We start from the raw sequence: 26827 nt of genomic DNA, 5'->3' as shown, positions 1-26827 counted from the left end.
TTAAAATTTTAAATTTTGTATCTTAACTTTAAAATTTAAAGTAAGCCCATCATGTGACAATAGCATATTAAAGGTTCTGAAGAGATCAGTATTTTTAGTTTTGAAATGTCTCTATTCTGGGCTGAGCTTTCAAGGTTTTTGTGTAGTCTGGCAAGGCCAAAATTGTCATTTTTTAATTTCAAACCCACATAACTAAAAAATGGGATGAGATAAAAAAATAAAATTTCAGATTTAAACTTAGTTTTGATCATTCAACAAGTGTACAAAATATTAAGAAAATTGAATTCCATGAGGTAAAAAAAAACTGGATCACTTGATATAGAATGACCCGCAATTGGAGTTACCAGCCCGTGGGTGACAGCTGCTGTCAGAGTTTACTTTGAATTTCAGCAAATGTCAGCGCAGGGGCTGCAGCTGTGCCTGCAAAATGTATCCGCCATGTCGCTTCATTTTGGGTGGTCCCATTTCCGCTAACATATGTAATACTTATTTCCTTCCTAGGAATTAGAGGAATTTTGCTTTCGGTTTTGCATAAACCACTTGACTGTAGTTACTCAGACATCAGGCTTTGCAGAAATGGACCATGACCTTCTGAAGAACTTCATTAGCAAAGCCAGCCAAGTGGGAGCATTTAAAAACTGAAGGAAGGGCAGTTGCAGAAAATCAAGGTATTTTCAGAAGGGATACTCGCGAAGTAAGTGCTGGAAAAAGAGTATGTCTCATGAATGTAGTTTGGCTCGCAAAACATAGCCATTAACTTCACGGAGCAAAAAAGGCTGCGGGACTCTCATAACCACTCCCCCGCCCCCGGGATATTGTTGCATCTTGCTTTGTGTCACTTGTTCAGCTTTGAAAAACCTTGCACAAATGCTCTTTGGCAGTTTGCATTGGCAGCGTTCAGGAATCAGTGTGCTGCCCTAGTAAGGGAAAACTCCCCCTCTTAGTACTCCTGGTGGGTGAAAATCTAGGAGAGGACACAGTACCCCTCAGTCTATGCACTTCACTATGCTCTACTCTGAGGATGCCATCTCTTGGCTTTAGCTTGGGCATGGACAGAATTCATGTCCTCTCCAGTTTGAGGGACTAAGTAACCTATGCTTGTGTTCCAAACATGTATTGTAGAATTCAGTGGACCTCTCTAAAATTGTATCTGTACTGTTTGCTGAACCCTTCAGAGCACCATATTCTCCTAAGTGAAATTCAAATGGTGTCACTCTATCAGTCTCTCTGCTGCAACAATGGTGCAAGCTTTTGTGGGCTTTTGACAGGGAATTAAATTACTCCCTGGTTTAAGTCTAGGCTAGTTTTCAGAAATCTAAACCCACTTAAAAGCAAGTGTCATAAAAGCTCCAGCTTTTATCAGTGACTGCAGTGGCAAATAACCTCATGACCGGGATTGAGATGCGCTCAGCAACCAGAACCTACAGTGTTTTTTCTGCAGGTTGCTTTCCTTTTTTAAAAAACAAACAAACAGCCAGCAACTGGTGTTTTCCTCATTTGCGGTAAATTTGGTGATTATACCAGCCTCTGCTGTGGTTGTCATTTCTAAGCTGTCACACACTATAATCCTCCGAGGCAAGAGGAGCAGGTAGCAGCATCGTAAACCTCTTTTGTACTCCAAGCTACAAAGTCATCTTTCAGTGAGTGCCTTTTGCAGCAGAAATTGCTTCTCTACTTCCATCTACCCAAGGGTGGGTGGTGGAGGACAGATAAATAGTTTACATTAATATGTCAGAACATCAATAAAAGAAGGCGGGGCAGTGGAGCTCCTCTATGGAAAAGAGGTTGGCTGGGGGAGAAAACAAGTGGATTTTTGAAGAGATTGTGTTCACTTACCTTATTTAACTCTGGTTTTAAATTCTGCCAACCTGTATAAAATTTATTCCGCAGATCTTGGGGGGGGGGGGGGACTGAGCTCTTCCCCTTAACTACTAAACTTTGCTTAACTCTTCTTCCTCCACTTCCACTTCGAAGGCTTCAGATATCTAAATTTAACCTTCTCTAATCACACGCTATTACAGGGAAATCTCAACAGGAGCTAGTTCCTTCACTCTTAAAACTGGTAGAAAATACTCAAGTGTGTTTGACTAAGGTGTATTTTTAGAACTAGTCTTCTAAAGCTCTTCCATGTGTGTGGGAACTTGAAAACTGCTTCAAAATCTGATACTTATGTGTGCATATTTTAGGTCAGAGAGAGGCCACAGTACTGTTTTGTCTTTGTCACAAAAGTGAAATGGGGTGCAAAAAAAAATGGGGAAGAAAATTGGTGTTTCTAGTCTACAAGGTAAATTATGAGAGCTTTTAAACTTCCCATTGGTAGAAAGTACGACTGGTATTTACCTGAAAAGAAGATTTGTAAGGGTGTCGTGGTGTCACTGGGTTGGGTGGAGTTGTCCTGGTGAGGAAGGCAGGAGTGAGAAGCTCTCCCCACAGTGGGTGTCCCCCCAGACTCACCAAGCTCAAGTTCTGCTGTAGAAGGAGCAAAAGGGGAGCAAAGCGCAAGCAAGAGCAGGAAACGGGGGGCACCCACTTCTTGAAGAGCTTATTGCTCCTGCCTTCCTCACCAGGACAACTCCACCCAACCCAGTGACAGCAAGACACAAGTGTTACTGCCAAGTGTAAGCTAATGCTATAAAAGATGCTTATTTAATCGTTATTGCTGAAAATCAGCATCCTTGTGGGCCATTCAAACCAAATTAAGGAGTTTTTGCATGATACTGTGGCTGTGCTCCTATGATCTTGGAAAGACATCCCATGGCCACAGAAGGCATCAGCTCTCCCTTTCTGAGGATGAAGAGATCCTTGGTCCTGCTTCTGCCACAACTGCCCTGACCAGACCAACCTTGGAGATCCAATGTCTCTAGGGCCAAAAAGGGACCTGCTGGCTGGCCAGCAACCACGGGAAAGTGACCCAAAGGAGCTAGTGCATTTGCTGTCCCTGCCCATGTCCGCCAGCTGAGCGCTCCTCCACCCTCATTTCCAGTGCTGGCGAGAGCTTGGCAGAGCATGAGAAAAGGAGGAAGACACTGCTCTCTCGCACAGTAACCCAAAAGCCACAGCTAGGAGGAGGCAGAAGAGAGGGCTGCAAACCTCTCCAGCCTATTTGTATCTGGAACTCAGAGCACTGACACTCTTTTACTCCAACCCTTATCTGAGCATGTGAACCTGAACACTGATACTGAACAACTGAAGAGAAAACGTAACAACAACAACAAAAGGGCATAAGGGCAGAGGGAGGGATGGCAGGCGAATATGAACTGTATTGTAGTAATACAAAAACCCTAATAAACTAAAGGTGAAAAAGCCCTAAAAATAGTTACACACTAGTATTTTTGCTAGCAATCTGACTGCATTGAAATCACTCTTAATGTTATACTACCAATGTTTGTAAATGTGTGTTGTACTGAAATAAACATTTCAAGAATGTAGTTTTTTTCTCTAAACCATAAATCATGCAGCATGAAAATAATCCATACTTGGAGACAAAGGTGAGAAAAAAATCCATTTTTATAGTTCACCTCTATGCCACCCTAGGACCAAAATCAAATGCACAGGGTTATGAGAATTCAAGGTCATAACTACAAGGAAAACTCTATATTGCTGCTTACATGAAGACTATCCCTTCTTACATGAAAAAGTGAAATTAATCCTTGAAGCAGTAATATTTATCTGTATAAAGAATAATACTTCCAATGGACAGTAGTCACCTTTGCTTCAATACATAATTATAATAGGATAGTTAAACTTTAATAGCCAAAATCTTAAACTTATTGCTAGTAAAACCCCAGGGTTTCATTTTCATAGCCTAGTTAAGCTTTAAAATTCAACCACCTATTTGCATGAAAGCTTTTAACATCTTTTTTTGTTCAAGATATGGATGGAAAAGAGCACATTTAGTATTTTGTACTGCAGAAAAGAAAATGGTGAATATGCCTATCAGTACATTTCAGTAAAATTCAAGAAGCCCACCAGATTACAAAAAGCAAATAAGTGCTTGAAAACAAAAGGAATGAAGGTGGAAATATTAATGAGGTACAGCATCTCTGTTTCAGTAGTATGGCTACACACTGAGCTGGATCCAGTCCTACTCAAGTACAATCAGCTTTTACACCTCATGTTCAAGTTATACACATTATTGTAGATCTTAGTCCCTGCATGTGTAATTAAATTATGTATGAACTGCTTTTTTGTTTACTTGTTTGTTTCTAATGCATAAAATAAGTAAATAGTGCATGCAAGTCTAAAACTGAAATGACATTTCTTATAAAACAAGTGCATTTTGACTGTCTACTTAAATCTCAGGTGCCTTTGCTCTAAGGAATTTGTATAAATAAAACGAAAGAGTATTAAACCACCAATGCTGCATTTGGAAGCAAAGAATTTTTTACTTTAAAAACCCATATATGTGGCAATTAAGTAGCTAATATTGCATACTGCTATAAAACATTGGCTATAAAGCCCAACTATTTCAAATTAGCAAATGACAAGATAATGTAGACAATAAGGATACAGCAAAACATACAATTCACATAATGTGGAAGTTCACTTTTGATCAGTGGTTGAAGTATCAGCTCCATCATTCAGTTTCTGGTTTTGTATTCTGGTTCGAGTAGATGCTAAAAAACAAGCACAACAGTTTTACTGTGGGCATTAAATAGGAAAAATAAGCGGAAGGCAAATAAGCAGCTAATCTGGCCTTTGTTCTACAAAGGTGGTGCTCATTACAATGGACATGTGAAGAGAATGAATAAAAACAGTATCAAGAGGAATAATGAAAAGTTGGCACAGAAAAACCTGGGACTGCACCCGTTATTAAAAGGACCTGACTTAAGAGCACAAGGGGGCAGGAAACCCGTCTGAGTCCAAGAACGCCAGCACTGGAGACTTAGAAACCCAGCCTTAGAAAACTGCACAGCTGTTTGTGCATGGCCAACACCCCATTGCTGTGAATGTTTTGCTTTAAACTACTCCCAGATTTTGGATCTCCCTCCCTATACAGGCTAAACTGGCTTCTTTCTGCCAGCAGGTGAATAATCTATTCCAACAGGCTTTTGGGAACTGACCGTTAAACCACAGAGCCTTGGACTTGCCGATCAGAAGGTCGGCGGTTCGAATCCCTGCGACAGGGTGAGCTCCTGTTGCTCGGTCCCAGCGCCTGCCAACCTAGCAGTTTGAAGTGCAGGTAGATAAATAGGTACCGCTCCAGCGGGAAGGTAAATGGTGTTTCCGTGCGCTGCTCTGGTTCGCCAGAAGCAGCTTAGTCATGCTGGCCACATGACTTGGAAGCTGTCTGCGGACAAATGCCGGCTCCCTCGGCCAATAAAGCAAGATGAGCACTGCAACCCCAGAGTCTGTCACAACTGGACCTAATGGTCAGGGGTCCCTTTACCTTACGCTGCTTTTATTGTAATGATCTCTGTGTTTTAATAGATCTTATATACATGCACACCTTTTAATTCTATTAATGTTTAACTGGTTTTAATGACAGCCCACCAAAAAATGTTTTAAGCTATTTCTATTTTATCTGTAAGCTGCCTTGATTCCCTTTCAGGGGGAAAGGCATCCTGGGTGCCACTTAAGATGACGTCCTCTGGTCAGTTCCATGAACAACTAAGGCAAAGTCATTCAGTGCATCAAAAATTCTACCTCTTTGCACACATATACCCTGTCTACATAAGGGTATGGTAATCAGCTATTACGACAGCCTTTCTCAGTATCGCCCTGAGCAAATTGGTCAGGGGGCTGATGGCACACACCCCCAGCACTAAATTAGCTTTGGGACACAGTACAGTGGTGCCTCGCAAGACGAAAAGAATCCGTTCCGTGAGTCTCTTCGTATAGCGGTTTTTTCGTCTTGCGAAGCAAGCCCATTAGCGGATTAGCGCTATTAGCGGTTTAGCGGCTATTAGCGGCTATTAAAGGCTTAAGGGATTAGCAGATTAGCTGCTAAAAGGCTATTAGCTTAGTGCCTTAGAAAAAGGGGGTGAGGAGCAAAAAAAAACCTCAGGAATCGCAAGACATTTTCGTCTTGCGAAGCAAGCCCATAGCAAATTCGTTTTGCGAAGCACCTCCAAAACGGAAAACCCTTTCGTCTAGCAGGTTTTCCGTCTTGCGAGGCATTCGTCTTGCGGGGCACCACTGTATCACCATGTGCAGCATTCCTATGGAGAAATCTTGCCCTTTGGGAATTTCCAGTTTGCTGGACTCTGTGCCCTATTTGACATACTGAATGATGCCCCTTCCAGTGCTTCCTTCCCTGCCTTTACTATGGATTTTGTATTCAGACAGAGCTAACTGCATCCCACTGGTTTTCTCCAGTCTACCATGTTCTCCATATGCCCCTTATATCAATGCTCTCCTCTAAGACCAAGCACGGAAACTCACACTTACGGACTCGGAAGTGTCTAGCATTGGCATATAAATTTATACACAGCTTCTCTCCTTATAAAGGAGAGACAGAATCTAGGCACTGAAAGTGCAGTGGTGCATGGCAGCAGTTCAAAGAAGTCAAAGCACCACAGACTAAAACCAAGTGCCAAAGACATTTGAAGAAAATTTCACCTTCATTTCGGTGGAAATTTTTATTCTGAACTGGACCCTCCTCGGTTCCTATCAACTTCCCCCCTACAGTCTGTTTTAAAGCTGCTTTGCCACCTTTATATTGTAAGTGTCAATAGTTTGGTTCCATGCTGGTTCAAGGGCAGCTTGCCTCTCTTGTACAGGCTTGGCTTGTCCCAAAATATTCCCCAGTGCCAAATAAGTCCAAACCTCCTCCTCGCAATACCGTCTCATCCACACACACAGACCAATCTGCTGTCAAGCTGTCCCTGGGCTTGGAACTGGTGGCACCTCAGAGGCAGTTACCTTGAGAGTCCTGACTCAAAGTTCACTTCTAGGACCTCACAGCTATATTTCCCTTTGCCATTGGTGCCAATGTGCACCATGACCACTGACTCCTCTCCAGAAATCTACAAGGTTACGTAGACAACAGCATCCACAACCTTTGCACCAGTCTTGTATCCCCATCACATGCGGCTTTCTTGTTCCTAATGACTGATTGACCCATGACCAAGATCACTCCCCCAGAGGAATAGCTTTGGCCTGAGAGGACAATTGCTCATGCCTCAAGGAACGGGTCCTTCTAAGGGATTGTTCCCCTCTTCCTCCTTTCCTGAGAATGTCACTCTCCGTTATATTGAGAACTATCTTTCCCTGGGGACAAGAACTTACTCATTTCTGCAAGCTTTTGTTGGAACTTGGAATCTCCAGAGAGGTGTTCCCTGTAGAGAGAGAAAAACCCAGTTACACAATACTCTGATCCAGAAAGCATGGTTGGCTGGCTAGTGCCCCAGGGCAGCAAATGTGTATGTGCTTTCCCACTGCAAACCAGATGAGAACAAGGACACATGTTTGGCAAATGGCACTGAATGACTTTCAGTGTACATTGCACCTAATCTCTGTGTGGAATTTCCCAGGGAGTGAAGGAATCTCCTTCGGCAGATCAGAACGTAATTTAATCATTTAAACCAGAGTTTCTCATTCAAGCTTAATGTGTGTGTGTACACACTGAGAGAAATACACAGTCTACACTGCACTTTAGGCATTTGCATAATTTCATTTACTGTATGAAACCAGTTATATAACCATAGAAACACAGAGGCGTCACCAAAATTTCCAGTGTCATCATTTGTACTGTACAAGAAACAAGCCACATTTCAATATAAAATACAGCAAGACTTAAGAGCTGCTTTGGAAAATTCAGAAACTGCCTTATCACTTTGTATAAAAATAAAACATGTTAATTGCCATAATTATACATACATGCACTTAATCAAACATTCCATTCTCCTTTTAGAAAGTATTTTATATCAATGAAGACAACTGAATTCAACCACTTTAAAAACAAGCTCACCTTCCATCTGCTTCATCTTGTCCAATATCAAAGTGCAGCTTCTTCAGAGGTTTGGGCGCTGTGCTCACTTCAGCACGGCGTTTTAGATTATGATCTCTGTTGCACACCATCTGGTTTATCTTCTGAAACTTTTCAGAAGTCTAGAATGCCAGAGAACCACACAAAAGTTGAAATCCATCATTTTATCTTAGAAATACAGTACTATGGGTTTGAGTTGCCCTTCTGTTTGTGGAGGGAACAGATCCATCACAACCTCCCAAGGTGCTCCAGAGGTCTTTCCACCCTTCAGAGGGCAAAGGAGAAACGGGTAGATCGCTTCCCCTTCCCTTCCTCCAGTCGAATATCACAGGAATAGACCTCTACCAAGCACAAGACTGGATTAACTCCTCAAAGTCGCAGCAGGAAAAATACATCTTTTTTTCCTTTCCTTATTCCCGAAACAGCCTCACATAGATTAGGATAGGGAGCTGGTGTTTATTTGTTTTTATTTTTTAATATCATAGCACTTACTCTCCAAACTCTAACCATCACTCCTTCTGGGATACTGTACTATAAGCTGCTGAGTGTTAATGGAGGGAGGAAACACACAAAAAACCTGAGCCCAAGGAGAGAATGGAAGTTTGCTTACTGTGAACTTGTTCAAGGTCCCAACCAGCATGGAGCAAGGACTGCAGTCCTTGTGCAAGCTTAGCCCAGAGGCAGGGAGGCCACTCTTCCTTGCCACCCCCTTCACAATGATAAAAAGGTTCAGGTAGGAAGTGAGGTGGCAGATCCCTGCAGGAGACCCTGGAAACCTGCAACCACTCACTGGGATAGAGGGGCCAGTAGTCTGACTGGCTGGAAGGCAGATTCCTGTGGTCTCACCTTGGCATGGTTGGAATGCAGCCAATGGGGCAAAAGTAAGAGCCCTGACCATTTGCTTCTAGCCCCACTCACCCCGGCGTGTGGCCCTTGGAAGGCTGCCCATGAGGGAATCCAGACGTCAGGATGAAGAGGGCTGCAGCCCAGATGGTCCACTCAGTATGTAGAAACCACTACAGTTGAACGCCTTGGTACTCGTATGTTTCGGCTCCCAAACGATCAAAACCCGGAGTGAGTGTTCTGGTTTTCGAACGTTATTTTGGAAGCTAAACATCCAATACGGCTTCCGCTACTGTTTCCGGTGCGCCTGCGCAATCAGGAGCCAATCAGAAGCCGCACCTTGGTTTTCAAATGTTTCGGAAGTCGAATGGACTTTTGGAACGCATTCCGTTCAAAAGCCAAGGTATGACTGTATCTTATTTTTGTGTGGCTCTGCTCACTTCCAAACTAACCGGAATTCAACCACTTTAGTTCACTATTAATGATGGAGCGGAAATCAGAAGGGCAGGAAGGTGAGGGGGGGAGGGGGGAGTGTTTAGCCCTTTCCTTGTTGGTAAATTTCCTCTCAAAATTGCCCCCCCTCAGGCTGCTCCTGTCTCACCTTAGTATAGGGGAAGAAAAACAGATTCTTGTATCTTTTTGCCTGAAGGAAGACCTGTAGCTTGAGGGGTGCAAATTGTGAGGGGAAAGAGCCAACCACAAAACTGCTTCACGCACTGCTTCCAGTGTGGCCAGCAGATGTTCTTTATTTTAAAAGATTTAAGGGACATGTTGTAGCTCTGTAATGTGCATCTTGACCATAATACTCTAAATCCATTTTAAAGCAACAATCATTTCAAACACAAAACTCACCCCAAAGGATTCTCCTATTGAGACCAATATTCTGCAAAAACAAGAATGGGATAAAAACATAACTCTCATTTTTCTATTAAACTGATACCAAAAAATTACAGGTGACTTGCATCTTCTGCTTATTTTACTTCTGTGATGGCAGCTTTGCGAGGAAGGGTGGGAAATGAATAAATGAATAAATGGAAACTGAAGGAAACCCCACTTTCCATTTATTTATTTTCATCTTCCCCACCTGCCTAAAGCTATGATCGTGGGTTTGCCCAGCTTTGGGAAGGAGGTGCAAGGGCTGTGGCAGGGTCCTAGAGCCCTCCCACTTCCTCCCTAAAACTGGGCAAGCGCTTGCCTGCCTTTGGGAAGGAGGCACAAGGATAGATAGATAGATAGAACTTTATTCACATTAGCCAATGGCCATAGCAACAGTGAAACATTACAGTACACTCAGAAAAGGAAGTTTGGGAGGCACAAGGACTGCAGGAACCTGCCTGAGCTCTTACGCCTCTCTCCTGAAGGCAGACTTGGGCTTTGAGAAGGCATCAGCAGGGGAGTGCTTACGGGGCTCCTGGCTTCACATGTTTAACCAAACTCTCACATAAGATGAGAGTTACCTCATATACAAGGCATGACATGTGAAAACTGTCACGTTTGCAAGAGGAAGTTGCACAATACTCCCCATAACGCTCAACTTGCTCCTTTTCACCCAGATTTAGGAAGTGCCAAGTCTTATCAGCTAGACATTTCCTGTTCAAAGGAAAGAAATCAAAACCCATTTTCTTAACTCCCTAAACTACAACACAAACCTGAGGGGGAGGGGAGAGGGGAGAGAATGCTACAGACAAGGACCGATAACCAATGATATCCATATGTTCAAGCAGTCAGAGTGAAGTTCCTAGTCTGGGCATGATTGTAATAGGCTGTTTGGAGGTGGTTCATTTATTTGACCCAACTAAACTAATTTCCTTGCTTCCCCTGCCCTCTCCCCCAGCTGCTTTCCTTCAGATCGCTGAAGTTTCTGTGTCAATAGCCCAAGTCAGAGGCTTCATTTGGCTAAACAAGTTTTAGATGAGATGGTCATGACATAGCTAAAGTAGAAATTGAAAATCCAGGTTAAAAACATCAGACTTTTAATCCTTAATACTTTTTAAGGTTATCAATAATACTTCCACATTATCTTGAAAAAGTTTTCATATAAATCAGTAAGAAATATGTCATAGCAAAAGCAAGTATTACTTGTAGTTAGTTTACTAATTACTAGTAGCACCAAATTAATAATATATAATAATAATATAATATAATATAATATAATCCCCCTATCTCCTGTAGCAGATATGCTTGGCAGGGGGTTGGACTCGATGACCCTTGTGGTCTCTTCCAACTCTATGATTCTATGATTCTATGAGATGACAGAGCCCCCTAAGCATTCACATAATGAAGGTATAGCAAGAGTCTGATCTTTTCAGCCCAGAAACATTCTGCCTAGCTTGTTTTTGTGTTTGATTCAGTTATTTGCTTAAAGAAACAGGTTACCTACTTTGACCTGGGTGTCATTTTAGTGGGTGACAACAGCCCCTCAGAGAATTTGTAGGGACTCTTCAAAGGTGAGATATAAATGTTGTTTCCCGCAGGGACACGCAAAGGGGAATGAGAAAACTTGTAAGGGCTGTGAGGAAGGTGTGGCAGAGACGATAATGTTGGAGGCTGTAAACATGAAAACATATGATTATTAACAACATCATAATCAATTAAACAGGCTAGTTCCTTGTTACACAAAAAAGCTACTTGCAGCGTATTTAAAAACATAAGGGTAAGTAATACTAGATTATAACTTTATTCTTTGGTGATCACTCGTAGCCGAGTAAGATTGTCTTCCATGAATATTGTCTTAACAGTGTGCCAGTTTATAATATAGATACATTCACATGAAAACTCAAGTTGTTGGTTTAAAAATGCACAAAATAATCTACCTAACAGCAGCAGAAAGCTTTGACAGAGCATCAGTAGTGAAACATCACAGTCCATCAAAAGTAGTGAAACATCACAGTCCATCAAAAGCCTGGAGGAAAGAGGACGTTTTTATCTGGCACCAAAAAGATGTCAGCAAAGGTGCCAGGCAGACCAACCTGCAGAGGGCAACCCCCCCCCCCATGAGGATCCCCAGCTGAAAAGGCCCCCTCCCTGGTCCTCAGAGCCTCCCTGCCAGAAGGGACTTGGAGAAAGGCATGAGATGAAGAGCTAATGTAGTTTCATATCAGGATAGGCATCCTGTAATCCATCCAATTAATTTTTGCTCATTTCTTTTAATTTACACTAGACTCAGGACAGGAGCACAAGTACTTACCTTATTGGAAGCATATTGTAAAATGTTAGTTTTCAGCTTCTGCATGAATATTGAGTTGTAGAAGACTATAATGGAATCGTATCTTCCTTCCCCAATCAAAACACACTTGAAAGTCTGGAGAGGATTAGAAAATTATATATAAGCTCTCTTTAGTATTTGCATTTTCTTCTATTCTTCTACATAGCACAGTCCTAATAGAAGGGTGTCCCTCTATGGTGCCCACCCTGAGGTTGGATTGGTTTAAAATTGCCTTTAGATAGGGCATTCCTGGATCTAACTCAGGAACTGCAAAAATTCAAGATATCATTTAAGGAACTAATGCATCCACACTGTTCAGCGTATGCTATCATTTTCCCCTCCCCCTTTTTTTTATTGATACTTTCCCCACATACAATACAATAAAAAACAAACTAATCTAAATAAAAATGGAAAGGAGACAAAAGAAAAAGGAAAATGGGGTGGCAACACATTTTCACAATGCCATAATGTTTCAAAGAAATGTTAAACCCAACTAGCAGCCATAATTAAAATAGCTATATGGAAAACTGATGCTGAAAGGTTTCCCATACCTCTTGATTTGCATTAGTGAGTTCCTTATATGCTGTCACAATAGTTTTGAACCTGAGATCAATGTTCTTCACCTTGCAGATGCCATACATGGAGCACATCATTATCTATGGAAAAACAGAGAGTGCCAGTCAGAACTGGACATCAATGAAGCCCCTCACTTCCATTTTGCTCCTTCACAGAGGTTATAAAAGATGAACTCTAAGCAACCACTCAACAAATGGAACTACACACTATTTGGAATTACCTAAAAGTTTAATTAATTTTATTTAAGATTCCTATGTTGCTTTTCTATTAAAAGCAGCTGTACAAATAATAAAAAATACACAAACAAAATTATAACACAAAAACCAGCAAGCACTTGTAAAAAAAAAAGGGGGGGGGGAGATATCAATTTTAACATGCAACAAAATTTTAGAAAAACTGCACCAAATTAACCAATAAATGTTTGGGAGAATAAAAAGTTCTTAACTTGTCACGGAAACAAGAACAGTATTGGTACCTCCCGCATGTGTCTGGGAAATACATTTCATAAAGCCTGGGGCCATCACTGACAGTGTCTTCTATCTGGTCTCCACCCCCCTAATGTTCACTACTGCAAACATCTGAAGGAATGCCTCTGATGTTGACCTTATATTTCAGACACATTCATGTGGGACAAGATGTGGCGATCACACGGGGTCCCCGGACGTTTCACCGTCTATTGATCCCCGGCCACCACTTTATTTCTCGCTGCCACCCCCCAGGTCCTACCTGGTGCAATACTGAGTCCAGTCAGGGTTAAATTGGAACATAAACTTCTGTTTATTTATTGCAGTTTAACAAGCGTGTGGTTTCATAAACGGCATCGGTCAATTGCAATCATGGGGTGCCTATCCAGACCTATAACTTCCGCTACCTGCTCTCAACTCACTAAACCACCTCTCAGATATTTACTTGTCTTCCTAGCCCGTAACTGTTCCTGACTCAGCTTATTTCGCTACACTAACTCCACCTACCCACAGACTCTATCCCAATTCACTCCCACTCCAACCACCCACCCAACTCCCAACGAACTCCTCCCTTCGCCCCTCCCAGAGCTGGTTTTCTAGTTCCTCTGACTCCACCCCCCTGGGTTCTGATTGGGTAACTTGTTTAACTATTTCACCTCCAGCACTCTCATATGTTAACATTACACAAGGTAATCCTTCAAATGCCCCAATTTCCCAGCCCATTTAGAGATGCAAAACCTGGCAAACTTGTCTTAATCATAAACCTGACCTGTGAGATAAATGTAATAATTGAGGAAACAAATTTATTGAGAGCTGGGCTCTGCTTTTATATTTCTGGAATGACAGTGCAAATGATATTTTTCTTTTTAATTTAATCACAGTACTATAGAGTGTTTTGCTATGTTGTCACTTTGTCCCCCCCCCCCAAAAAAAATTCTATGTCATGTGTTTTCCATTTCTTCAGAAGCAAGGATCTTTGATGTATAATGGTCTTGGCTACAGGCATGTCCAACCTCAAGTAGTCTGCGATACCATCCAGTATAAAATACTGGCAGTGATCTATCACACTCTCCCCTCCCCAGAAGCAGGGCCCGCTCATCACCCCACACACCATTCCCCCCTGCAATATATATATATTCTCCACCTCTATAAATAAGAGGACTCAAAAGGATCAGAGAAGGAGACGAAATCAAAGGCACCGCTTTTGGCGCCAGAAAACCAGCATTAAAAGATATTTTTTTAAGGAATCACAGTCGCTGGTGAAGAGCTCCCGGCACACACTCCAGGTCGCTGGCCATGGCTCACCCTCCTATCGTGCAGGAGGCGCCTGAGAGGAGGAGGAGAGAAGGGCGGGGGCAATGGAGGGGGTGGGCCAGGCTACGGGGTGTTGGGGTAGACTGAGGGAGAGAAGGGCCGCGCGCGTGTGATCAACCAGAATTCATCCTGTGATTGATTGGTCGATTGCAATCAATGCGTTGGGCATGTCTGCAATATAGCATTAATTTTTAAAAACTACTATTGGAAGAAAGTAATTATTTGGACCCCTTCGAATCTATTTTAAGGTGAAGGTTTCCCAATGAAACTTCCAAATTCCAAGGTGGACAACCTACAAATGGCAAAATATGTGGAGGGGGAACAATCTATTGCTCTGGTATCCTTCTGGATTTCCTGTCTGGGATGATGACATTTATTACACAGGTTCTGCTCTTACCTAGGAGTTAAATCCTAGAGGATACTGCTGAGGGGCACAGCTCAAGGCATATGTACCATGATGTCCCACAGTGCTCTGTTTCTCACCAATGCTATTCAACAACTGCATGAAGCTGTTGGGGGAGGGGAGGTGCCATCCAAATGCTGAAAGCATCCATCTCTATTACTCTTTTACCTCAGTACCACAAGGAAACAGAAGTGTGTGGTTGCAAAAGGAGCTTGCAGATGAGCTAAGATTTAAGAAGGGTGTGTATAAGAAGTGGAAGAAAGAGGAAATCACTAAGGAGGAGTATACACGAGTAGCTAACAGTTGCAGGGTGAGGGTCAGGCAGGCTAAAACTCAGAATCAGCTCAGACTTGCAAGGAAAGTTAAAAATAATAATAAATGTTTCTTTGGCTATGTCTGAAGCAAGAGGAAGAACAAGCAAGTGGTCGGTCCTCTGTGTGGAGAAGATTGAGAAACACTACTGGGTTTCACAAGAATACACACTTACTTCGCAAATTTCGCACAACGTTTCTGAACAACAGAGAAGCTAAAAAAAGAAAGAAGCGTAAGCTACACAAGACTGAAATCAGCTCACACCCGCCAGACTCATTACCTGGTCTAAGTGCCGGTCTTTCATAAGTTCATATTCATTTTGCAGGGTGTGATGAAAGAGTGTCCAGATCAAATGTTCAAGTTCAGGGTGATCAGACAGAAGACGCGAACATAAGTTTTTCAATCGCATATAAGCCAGCCAGTGCACTAGAGAGGAGAGAGGAGAATCATCTTCAAATCACTGCTTGTCACATAATATTTAGTGTTGCAGAAATTTAAAGCAAAGCACTGTGATTTTAAATGGAACAAAGTTCCAGCCAGCAGCCTATTTGCCAACACTACAGCATTTCTCAAATGCATTGTTGCATTTGCACTTTTGAGCAGAGCGTGGGATGTACAGAAGTGACCTGCTCAGAAAAACAGATCTGCTTTTGATGCATCTACTCTTGTTTTAAAGAAATTATGCGGCTTTGGGTTTAAGAATATTTACTGTGTTAAAATGCATGTGCGTAATAAATTAAAATGGTTGTTTCCCAGCTATTAACCAGCCAGTCGCATATTTGATATGTTCAGGTTTAAATCTAATTTCCTGTATTTGGCAATATGTTTTTGCTCCTGAAAATAATGTAAGAACTAGCTATAAATCATTTAATTCTATTTCTCCTTTTAAATTACCCAGCAGGATCTCTTTCAGATACAGAGGGAAGGTGATATTATATAATTTGCCAAATATCAGTCCAGTCCAGTGGTACCTCGGAATTTGAATATACTTCGTTCCAGAAGTGCCTTCGGCTTCAGAGGCATGGCTTCCGATTGCCTGACAGCTAGGTTTCTGCACAGCGGAAGCCGTGTTGGACGTTCGTGTTCCGAGTAACGTTTGAAAACTGGAGCACTTACTCCTGGGTTTTTGTCATTCAGGAGCCAAAGTGTTCGTGAATGGACATAATAATTAGCAAATATCAGAAGTATAAACCATACTGAATTTATGCAGATTTATACGCCTTTGGTATACTGCATTAACTTTTTCCTTTAATAGGCATGGATTAAATTTGTTGGAATATGTTTAAATACTGATATCTATATCTTGAACAAAGTCTTTATTCCATTTCTTTCTAAATGAAAAAGAAAGCTGCTGAATTTTTAATAAATGGTGAAATTTGCTAACAAGGTTCGGTGAAGAAGAACCTCTTATGCAAGTTCCAAATTCTGATTAACGTTTTTGATCAAGAGATCTTAAGCTGTGTCTGATTTGAAAGAAATGGAACAAAGACAGCCTCACGTCTGCCATACTAACCATTACATGGTTATCCAGGTATTAGGTCTTGGATATTTTCCATTAGATTTTGTTTACATAAAAAAAAAGTCTCCCCAATAGTTTGCTGAGTCTTTCCTTGTTGCTGTTTGTTATGCTACTAATGTTAATGGTGACAAGTGAAGACTAAGGTATTGCATGAATCTGAATAATAAAGGTATTTTAACATACAATAACTTTGATTCTTGCTCAGTTTCTTTCTTTGATAACCTTTAAATCTATTCTAATGTATTAATATTCTGCTATAGGAGTTCTGTCCTGTTTGCACTAGCCACAAGATGATTCAAAATTAACTTTTGATAAAAGAATGCTAGAAAATAAATATTCATTGGGACTATTTTTAAACTGCAATAAAAGAGAGATAAGGATCGGTGTTTTGCAGTTTCCAAATACATATGCTTGCATCATGAGTGCCCACTGCATAAACAAAAAAAAATTCTGCTTACTGATAGGAGTTACAGATCTACCACATCCTTTCACTCCTAGGAAGCTTTGAGGAACACAAGTTGTGGCAGCCAAAAGATCTGCAGAACTCTGCATGCAGTTCTTTTCAAGCAACAGTATTTATTTCTCCATTATTATGAATTGCCAATCTTCCTCAAATGTTCAGGACTGAACCTCATTCCCTCCCCTCTCTGCTCCTGACCACATTCCTTCCCTTTCTCTTGTTTATGTCTGTAATGGAATACAGAGGATCCAGGTGAGGCGGCCATTGCTGCTGCCCAGGTGTGAGCAGAACAGAATTCCACTCCTGCCGCTTTCTTGCTCTCCCCTTGCAGCCCTTTGGAAGGAAGACCTTCTGGAGCAGCTTTTTGGGGTGCAAAGGTGGCAGTCATGGGAGGGAGAGAAAGGTGGAATCCTGTTGCAGTGGATTCTGCCCACTGCCTGAAAATAAAAATGTGTCACACATACAACACCAACCTTTTTTGTAAAACAGTGAGAGAGAAGTAGATTTATAAGGTTTTTGAGGATGGTTTGCCAATGCGTGCTGACCATCTGGAGGAGGATATACTGAAGCGGAAGACACCTTTTTCTTGGGAGATTCTGTTGGGGACAGGTACCTATGGAAACAACACAAAATCAACAAGAATGGAACACTGGATGCGAACCATGAATGGAACATTTCTCGCAGAATAAGCAAGTGAGCCTATTGGGGGCTAACTATATCCTCCCACTTGCTCCAGGCAGGAAACATGGGGCTAAACTTCATCACTTCCTCCATTGCTCCTCCCCAGGCTTACTGTCACGCCCAAACTTAGATGGAAGCTCCTCCAAGATCACAGATAACATGTGGAAATAATACATAGCATGGGAAAACTAGTAAAAAAACAGGGCCTCTAATGTAACTCTGTTGAGGGTAGGAATGCCCCATCCTTCAGTGATTACTGCATGAGGCTTGGAGCAGTTTGTATGCAGGGTCTGCTGGTTGTTATCACACTTATTCTGCTGGGAAGTTGCATTCACAGTAACTTGGGAGCCAACTCCTAGGGGCCAAGGTCCCTTCAGCCCCCCCATAAAATATTTGAGGGGGATAGGCTCCCCCAAAGTTGATGGGCATCACCATTCAAATGGTGTGCATGCATGCACCATGTCTTGTGATCAGTTACGCAGGGCAGGGCTTCCCTGAGTCTCCCAAAATTTTATTCAAGTTGGCCCCCTTGCATGGTAAGTACCATTTGGTGAGTGCATGGTCAGTGTTCCATTTTCCTAGCAAAATGTGACTGTGCAATGTACCAGGGCCTGTAGGGACAAAGGGTGGGAATCAAAACACCACTCCCTGAGGCAGAAAAACAAAGACCACCACAACTGATGCATGTAGACCCACTCTGTATTGTCTCATAAATGTGGGCACTGGAGCCCCAGAGAGCTGCCCTGGAAATATCCTGAAAAGTGGTATTGGCAATGAAGGCTGCAGTTGCAGCTGCTGCTTTGTGGAATGTGCTGGGAGCCCCACAGGAGGCCCGAGACAAGGAACCTGGCACGCCACGTCTTCCTAAGCCTCTGCCTCAGAGCGAGGATGAAAATGTGAAATGACTGTGTGCCTGTGTGCGCACAGAGTTCTATAGACACCTAAGGTGCCCCATGCCTGCTCAGGGGAGAGAGCATGGAGACATCAGGAAGGGAGCACTGACTCCTGTTCTCTGTGGAAAACAGGAATCTATTGTTATTATCTTGAAGCAAACCCTTAGAGTCACAGTCGCTGTGGACTGTACATAGATCTTTACTGATGGATAACGCACTGAATGCAGACGCTCCATAGCACTCAGAAAAGGTGTCTTGAAGGACAGAAGCAGAGCAGTTCCACACAGTGACCCAAATAAGTTTAGTGAAATAGATGGACGTAGCCGGAGAGGCAGCCCCCCTAAGTCAAGCAAATAAATAAAAATAACTAACTAATTGACAGATTGTGTCACAGATAACTCTGTTATGCTTCCTCCCCTCAAATAATGCCTGCCCTCCCAATGCTGGCTACACCCATGGTGAAAGTGTTGAGTATTGTGTGTAATTGCCATTTAGGGAACCTGTGTACTTAGGGGAGAAATAAGTGTAGATTCTCCAAGAAATCTTTGACATGTGGGTGGGCACTGAGGCTAGACAGACACCCTGGACTGATGCAACTGGAGGAGCTTCCTTCCTCCTGCCTGAAGACAGAGGAAGCCCTGGAGACACTGCTCAAGGGAGGCTCTCAGAGAACCAACTCCCTGGGCCAATGAGGCACTAACAGAACTCTCTCTCTCTCTCTCTCTCTCTCTCTCTCTCTCTCTCTCTCTCCATAAAATTGTATTAAAGCTCTTTCACAATACAATAAGGTACCCCAGATCTCACCTGTAACTGCAAGCACTTGGTAGTCCTTTTTATTATTTCTATGCAATTTTACACACATTTTACTTACTGAGCAAAACAAAACTATATTAATTTAACCAACATATCTTTTGAATTCCCAAGTCATGTTATAACTTTTTAGCACCCCTCAATTTTGAACTTTGAAAGTTGAAAAATTCAACATGCCCTACCACTGCAGTAATGCAATCTCAAGGTTGCCAATGTGTGGAATCCATCTCCGAACAGCAGTGGCAGGTTGGCCAGCTCAGTTGGGAAAAGGTGCTCCCCGTGGGGACCCCATGGAGATGCTATCTCATATGTGATCACTGCCTACGTCTGTGAACTTAAATGGAGTAGATGACTTGCTTCCAGTCAGAGCAGGCAAGGAGTCAATGGACCAAGTGAGTATCTTTATATTCTCATAGGACTCTGCCCATAATTTTACTTACAGGTCTGCGGCAGTGTGGTTATGCTGAAGAGGCTGAGTGAAACAGTTGGGAGGTTCAGCTTGGTCAGGCTGCCCGCCTCGCTCCTTAGACTGCTTTATAAGATCAAATAATGGTGAATCCTAAAACAAAAGCCAGCAACATAAGAATCTGATTAGTTACTGTACTGGAGTTCTCTTAAGTTTTTAAATAGCTGAAAAAAACCAGAAAAGAAAAAGTCTACTACAATAGTAGGCATGTATTTAGATTGTAATCTCAGGTGGAAGAAATCACTCCTTATCTGTTAGCCTCGCCCTTATAACGCTTTCTGAAATCATTATTTGCATAAGCAAGCAGGTGCACCTCAGCATAAACGGCTGAGTTTGAGTGACAACAATAGCTTTGTAATACACAGAGCAGCTGTCTATGCACGAGCTGCAAAACAAATCAGGAAAAAAGCTTTAGATAAAATAGCTGTATGTTGTTTGGGTGATGGGGGGGGGGTTGATCTGAAATCAACCTAGATTTAATCTTGTTTGTGTCTCAGGTACCTTCTCTCTTTCATCATGGATTTTGGCTTCTATTATGGCTGTATGTTTGTATTATTGCTATAGGTTTGTCATGGCCTTTGGCTAGAATACGCTTATGAACTTAGAACCTGATAGAACTTGGCGATTTCACTAAACTCTAACTGGTCTGGCTGCCCATCAGAAATACAGAATTACCGGAAGCATTCCAGTTTTCTCAAGCTGCTCCCTTCCAACCTTTCAGTTAAGAACCAAGGCAGGTAAATACTAAAAACTATTTTCAAACAATTCTTTATTTCTTTGTAATGGTGGACTGACGGCTCAATGTAGGTAACCAGTATGTGACAAATGCAGAAGAATGCTGTGTCTGAAAAAAACCGGGCTCAATATTTTAGCTATTTTAAAATGCACCATTAACTTCCTGTTAAACGAGGAACTTTGCAAGTTCCTTGTGTTTGAAACAGGAACTTCTGAAAGGAAATCACAAGCCAGGCTGACTTCGTGGTGTCGAGACCCTGCCTCGTGACTCGGAATGGGCAAGGCAGCTTCTTTCTGTAGCCGTCAGAGAGGTTCAACAGTGAAAGTGCTGCCTCTCCATGCAGCCTCTAATGTTACCTGGAAGTAACTTCCATTGAAATACGATTTACTTCCGACTAATAAAGCTGAAGTATTTAGTTAAGTTAGTAAATAATCCCACCAAAGGTTGCAGGCAGAAACCCTCTCAGCTACCTAGAGACAAAAGGGACTGAACCAGAGACCTTTTGCATACCTTTTGTAGTTTGTAGAAAAGCCTTTCAGAGGAATAATGCAGAGTCCACTATCACGCCCATAAAACAGGACTTTGGACACCCATTCTGTGCACTTCTAACTACAGAAAATATTACTTGATTGGGGTTTTTGTGTAAACTTCATTATCTTAAATTCCTTTTCAAACCTTTTAAGTGACACTTTAGGGTGCCAAATTACACATTATTTTAAACATGATTTATTTTAAAGAAATTGTTTAAGTTATGGAATATTTTTGCTAAACCTTCTGTTACAGGACAACATTTGACTGCAAAGTAGTCCAATTCAAGAGTTCCACTTGAGTCAACCTGTAAGCCTCAGCTCAGTTAGGTAAATACAGCCAGAGTTAATAGATAAGGAAACTACAGATTAGTAAATGGCTTGCTCCAGGACACACAAAGGAGAAGGAAAACCCACATCTTACTTGCATGCCCCTCTTCTTCACTCTTCTAACCCATGAAGTCCTTTCAAAAGACAAAAAAGAATCCTAACAATGCACTTTAACCACTACCTATGCTTGCAAGTAAGATTGCCAAATTGTTCACAATTTTAAAAGAAATGTTCAGTTCCTAAGGCACAAGGTAGCTTGGCCACAAAAAACAAGAGTGAATATTATTTTGTCCTCTAAATCAAACAATTCCTACTGAAATAAAAGCCTCGGGATGTCAGCTGACAACATCGGGAGTAGTCTTCCCAATTAGGTTCAGGAAGAAAATACAAAAAGGAATAAATGATCATTATATTTTGCAAACTTTACATTTTTCTGATGCTGAAATGCAAGCCCTTGTCTGTCTCTCACACAGCACAAGTGGACAACGCAGTCAGTCTATGAATGTCCACTCATAAAAAAATGTCAAGGGGGGGGCTCACTCAAAGGTCAGCGGGTATAGTCTTAAGATTGCAATCATATGCACATTTACGTGGCAATAAATCCCACAGAACTCTGTGGCATTTCCTTCTGAGTAGGCACAAAAGATTACACCATTAAGGCAGTTCACAGAAAGAAAGATGAACTGTCTTTCCGTGAACTTAGCTTAAGGCACTTACTTCAGAAATTTATCTTAAGATACAAGTCAAACTCCTCACAAAATAAAATACCCCAAAGTTTTTGTTTTTGTTTTAAAAGGTACATCACCAAGTCCTGTGTTCTGAGGACATTCTTACTCTCTTCACACCAACAAGGAGTTATGGAAGTAGGATTAGAAGGACCAAGAACACAATTCAAACCATTTTTTGCACCCCTCTTCAGCTGAAAAAATGCTTTCAACATAGTTTGCTACTCCTATTAGTAGTCCAGGGTTCCAACTTGTCTCTTGAGTCTTCTGTGGCTGGGAGTGCTTAGGCCCAGCTCAGGCTGCTTTGCCAGCTCTAACCACTCCTGGACCGAGGCAGCTTGACCTCCGGTGCTCATGCTCTAGGGGTCTCCCATGGAGCCTGCAATGTGCTCCGGGGGGGGGGGGGGCTGCCATTGAAGACACAGCTAGTGCACAATGTGGCTGCCAGGCTGCTAAATGGGGCAGCCCAATGGAGCCACCAGCCACCAGACTAGTCCAATTCAAGGTGCCAGTCCTAGCATAAAAAGCCAAATGGTTTGGGACCAAGTACTTAAAGGACTCCCCCAAAACCAACCATCTTGGGCCCCATGGTTGGCAAGGGAGGCCCTCTTGGTGGTGCCACCCCTGGTTTTTGTCCAGCTGGACTGACCCATGGCACGACCTTCTCTGTAGTGGTTTCCTGTTTGCGTAATGACCTCCCTGGTGAGGTATGTCTATCAGAGATTTTTAGAAGAAATTTAAAAACATTTTTTATCACCTTGCCATTAGATGGTTGACAGCCTTGAAATTAGCAACTGTGAAGGTTTGGGGTTGCTTTTAGGTGTTTCTAAAAAGGCTGTTGTAGAGCTCTATTTTGTGGTTTGCCACCCTGGGCTTGTTTGGGAGGAAGATTGGGGCATAAATATACTAAATAAATAAATAAATAAATAATGAAAAGTCAGTTCCTGCCATAAATTATGACACAAAAGAAACAGGCATTGGTAAGGAGGGGGAAGAAAGCAAACTCAGGCACTACTTCTAAGTTACAGAATTATTGTATAATAAAATGGAATGGAAAAAATTCAAAGAGCGGAAGAGCCAAAAGTTGCTGGCCTCTTAGGTTAGCCGATGGAGAAGCTCTGCAGTCCCACTTCTTTGCTGAAGTCTGTAGAACAGCTGCTGCTAAATTACATTGGAGGGATAATACTGATGAAGTTGTTCTCTTATTAAACATTCCATTCAAATATCATCACCAATTTTCACTAATGCATTCTGTTTTTAGAGTCACCCAACATAAATTTCACTGAAAGATTAACACAGCATATTAAAATCACAATGCACATATAGCCCACCTTTCACACATGCCCTTTATAGAGTTGATATATCCCAGAAACAGGAATGATTTCCCAAGAAATCATACTTGAAATTAGGGTGCAAAGCAGCAGAGATATTTGTCTATTATTAGCATTTCTATACTTGTCAAACCATTCATTACTTTAGGAGACGCATACATACATAGTGGTGAGAAAGGTATTTAAGGGGTGGGTGAGTTCACAGTGGGAAAATGCTTTCTAAAGGTCCATTGCATATTGTAGTAACATACATTTATGTAGCTTTGTAACTGTGTTCTATCAAGCACTGACAACTTGTCTTTAGGACCAGAACCTCAGAGTGATCTCTTCTCAAAAGTGGATGCTTTCTAAACTACCTTCTAATGCTTGCTTTGCACTTTGGATTGTGGAGGGTTACCTATGCTGGCCTGATTCATTTTATGAATGCATTCTCAGGCAACAAGGGCCTGAAAGCCTGTGGAACAGCTGGACACCTCAGAGGAATACAGCGCTTTCTGTTTCATTTCTCTACTATTGGGACCCCTCTGAAAGGAAACGCTGTGATTCACTTTACTGTCAAGAGGTAAAAAAGATATGGCATTTCAGTGTAATCTAAAAATAGAGAGAGAAAATGACTATTTTGATTTTTGAGTTACTATAACAGAGAACGGAAAAAGAAAACATTAAAGATGACTTCTAAGCAACTTTGCAAGTTCTTACATTTCTTGCAATGTCCCCCAAAAACTACACTGAGCATTTAAAATGGAAATTCACTTACATTTAAACCTAATAACAGATCAATCAACAGAATGATTAATTAAAATGGTAGACAGCCATAGAAATAAAAATGAAATGTAACTAAAAACTGCTTACTTAATTATACTTCCTAAGGCACACCTAACTTTTAAAAGTATTAATAAGGTTTTGATCTGCCACTCTGAGCCAGGTAGTCATCGTTTGCATGGCTCTCAGTTCAAATATATTTCTGGCATGGAAGGTTAAAAAAAATACTTTTGCTTAAGAATTTGCAGTTGAACCCTTCCTTTCTGAAGCCCAGCCTCCTCTTCCTGCCATGTCATTTAGCAAGCTGAGTAAGCATGGGTGGGGCTTGGGCTTGCGTGCTCTTTAGTTGGCCTTCTCTGAACAAGCAAAGACACCATTTAATTGGCAGCTGCGGGGAGAGCTTAAGATCAGCAAGAAAATACTTGCTTAGGAATTTTATTCTCTGGCTTGCTTTCTACCCTGTGGGGTCAGAACTTACTCAACGGCACGAAGGAAAGAAAAATGCTAGCGTAGTGCTAACACAAGAAGTCTGTTAACACGTAACTCGGAACGTAACTTTGAAACGGATTTATCTGAAGTACTTTCTACAGCACCACAGGAAGGATCAACCTCTACAGAAATATGTGAAGAAGTTAAGCTTAATTACACCTTCATTGTGGATGAGGAGATGCTCCCTGTCATCCAGAACTACTACGGCATTTGGAAGAAAATAATTATTTGCCAGTGACCAGCAGAATGGTATCTTCTCTGTTGAATACTGAAATTCAGCTGTGAAGTTTCAAAGTCAAGCTGGACCCACATGAAATCACTCAAGGACTGGTTTTACGCACCATCTGAGGATTTCACGGAGACTACAACAAAATACAAGGTACGGCTTGACTGAAGCAGCAGCTAGTTTTAGCAGTTCATTGCATGACAATGCTAAGCTCTAACTGTTCTGCTGAAGACTCCTTCAAGTATACTTTGTACGGATGCATGTTTAGCATGGTATTTGTTCTTGGTTTAATATCCAATTGCGTTGCTATATACATTTTCACCTGCGTATTGAAAGTACGAAATGAAACCACCACCTATATGCTTAACTTAGCAATATCAGACCTACTCTTCGTTTTCACCTTACCCTTCAGGATTTATTACTTTGCATCCAAAGACTGGCCATTTGGAGACATACTTTGCAGGATTTCGGTCACACTCTTCTATATCAACATGTATGGAAGCATTTTCTTTTTGACTAGCATAAGCATTGACCGTTTTTTAGCTATCGTACACCCCTTTCGATCTAAGGCTATTCGAACAAGAAGAAATGCCAAGATTATCTGCGCTGCTGTCTGGATAATTGTGATCGGAGGAAGCATCCCAGCAAGCTTTTTCCAATCCACCAATGTTCATGTCAGCACGGAAGGACTCCCCCAAAGGACATGTTTTGAAAACTTTCCTGAAAAAATTTGGAAAACCTATCTTTCAAGGATTATAATTTTCATTGAAATTGTAGGGTTTTTAATTCCACTGATATTGAATGTTACTTGCTCCACAATGGTTTTAAGAACTTTAAATAAGCCAGTTACACTAAGTCGGAACAAATTAAGCAAGAAAAAAGTCCTTAAAATGATTTTTGTTCATTTGCTGATTTTCTGTTTCTGTTTTGTGCCATATAACATTACCCTGATACTCTATTCGCTGATCAGAACACAAACGTGGATTAACTGTTCAGTAGTTGCTGCTGTCAGGACTATGTATCCAATCACTCTATGTATCGCAGTTTCAAACTGTTGCTTTGACCCCATAGTTTATTATTTTACTTCAGAGACTATTCAAAATTCAATAAAAATGAAGAGCTGGTCGACTAGAAGATATGATAATAGATTCCCTGAAACTAAGGGTTCTGACAAATTCTTTCAACATGGCCTCCAGACCATAAAAACAAGAATATTTGACAGTGAATCTGCAATATAAATGGACACGAGAGAATGGGAGGAGAGACAGAATGAACCTTTTAAAAAATCTGTAGGTTTTTTGTTTCTTTGTATAAGGAGTTGCTTGTACGCTTGTACATATAACGATGAAGATTATATTGATTAAAGCAATTATTTAAAACTAGCCTCTCACAATTTATAAATTATGTTCTAATGAGAAAAAGCTTCAAATATTATCCCTATTGGAATAATGAACATGAAAAGTGATTCTCACTCACCTTGCATTATTTTTTTCTATTTTGAACGTCAGAAAAGGTGATCGTAGCATAACACTGGCCACACTGCAAGTTTAAAACCTAACTTGGCAAGATTATCAATCCCATTTATTTTCAATGTTTTTGTAGCAAATCTGTGTACACCAGAGGCTCAAGTACACTAGAGGCTCAAAGAATCTTGTGAAGATTAACACCTACAATAATCCTACCTATTGTAAGACCCCCCCAGACACAAAAGGACTGATCCTTGTGACGGGGAATGGCCTGATCACAAGCGATCTAATGCTAAATTAATTATCCAGGTTAGTCTTCACTTATTTGCAAACAACATTTAATTACACTTGGAGTGTAC

General features: G+C 41.5%; 3 protein-coding genes across 11 annotated transcripts in view; 2 read left to right on the top strand and 1 right to left on the bottom strand.

The window, feature by feature from the left end:
• The window catches only part of RCBTB2 (RCC1 and BTB domain containing protein 2), a 30167-nt gene extending 26739 nt beyond the window's left edge, over positions 1 to 3428 (top strand). For 5 of the 7 annotated variants that reach the window (XR_014502614.1, XM_083402012.1, XM_083402008.1 and 2 more), the window contains one exon: positions 502 to 3428. Coding sequence is in view for 5 of the 7 variants with exons in the window: in XM_083402012.1 (XP_083258138.1) it covers positions 502 to 642 (141 nt within the window). In the remaining 2 variants the exon portion in view is untranslated. The remainder of the gene's footprint in view (positions 1 to 501) is intronic. The other 2 variants (XR_014502613.1, XM_083402011.1) reach the window with 2 other exon arrangements.
• Positions 3429 to 3489: 61 nt separating this feature from the next.
• Positions 3490 to 26827, bottom strand: part of RB1 (RB transcriptional corepressor 1) — a 49916-nt gene continuing 26578 nt past the window's right edge. For all 3 annotated transcript variants that reach the window (XM_083401297.1, XM_083401299.1, XM_083401298.1), the window contains exons 18-27: positions 19851 to 19969; positions 17500 to 17639; positions 15328 to 15473; positions 12530 to 12634; positions 11961 to 12074; positions 11154 to 11320; positions 9626 to 9656; positions 7913 to 8052; positions 7231 to 7280; positions 3490 to 4616 (exon numbers count right to left, since the gene is read on the bottom strand). In XM_083401297.1, the coding sequence (XP_083257423.1) occupies positions 4543 to 4616; positions 7231 to 7280; positions 7913 to 8052; positions 9626 to 9656; positions 11154 to 11320; positions 11961 to 12074; positions 12530 to 12634; positions 15328 to 15473; positions 17500 to 17639; positions 19851 to 19969 (1086 nt within the window). In that variant the 3' untranslated portion in view covers positions 3490 to 4542. The remainder of the gene's footprint in view (positions 4617 to 7230; positions 7281 to 7912; positions 8053 to 9625; positions 9657 to 11153; positions 11321 to 11960; positions 12075 to 12529; positions 12635 to 15327; positions 15474 to 17499; positions 17640 to 19850; positions 19970 to 26827) is intronic.
• Positions 20956 to 26384, top strand: LPAR6 (lysophosphatidic acid receptor 6). Its single transcript, XM_083402628.1, has one exon. It carries the CDS (start codon positions 25200 to 25202, stop codon positions 26238 to 26240), a length of 1041 nt encoding a protein of 346 aa, XP_083258754.1. The 5' UTR covers positions 20956 to 25199; the 3' UTR covers positions 26241 to 26384.

This window comes from Podarcis tiliguerta (assembly GCF_965153285.1).
Source record: "Podarcis tiliguerta genome assembly, chromosome: 1".
In the NCBI taxonomy this organism is placed as follows: Eukaryota; Metazoa; Chordata; class Lepidosauria; order Squamata; family Lacertidae; genus Podarcis; species Podarcis tiliguerta.
Note: the sequence above shows the minus strand (reverse complement) of the source record. Positions and strands in the feature narration are given on the sequence as shown.

Bases quoted from the DNA above. Each gene is read 5' to 3' on its own strand.
- LPAR6 (XM_083402628.1), top strand. From the start codon at position 25,200: ATGACAATGCTAAGCTCTAACTGTTCTGCTGAAGACTCCTTCAAGTAT.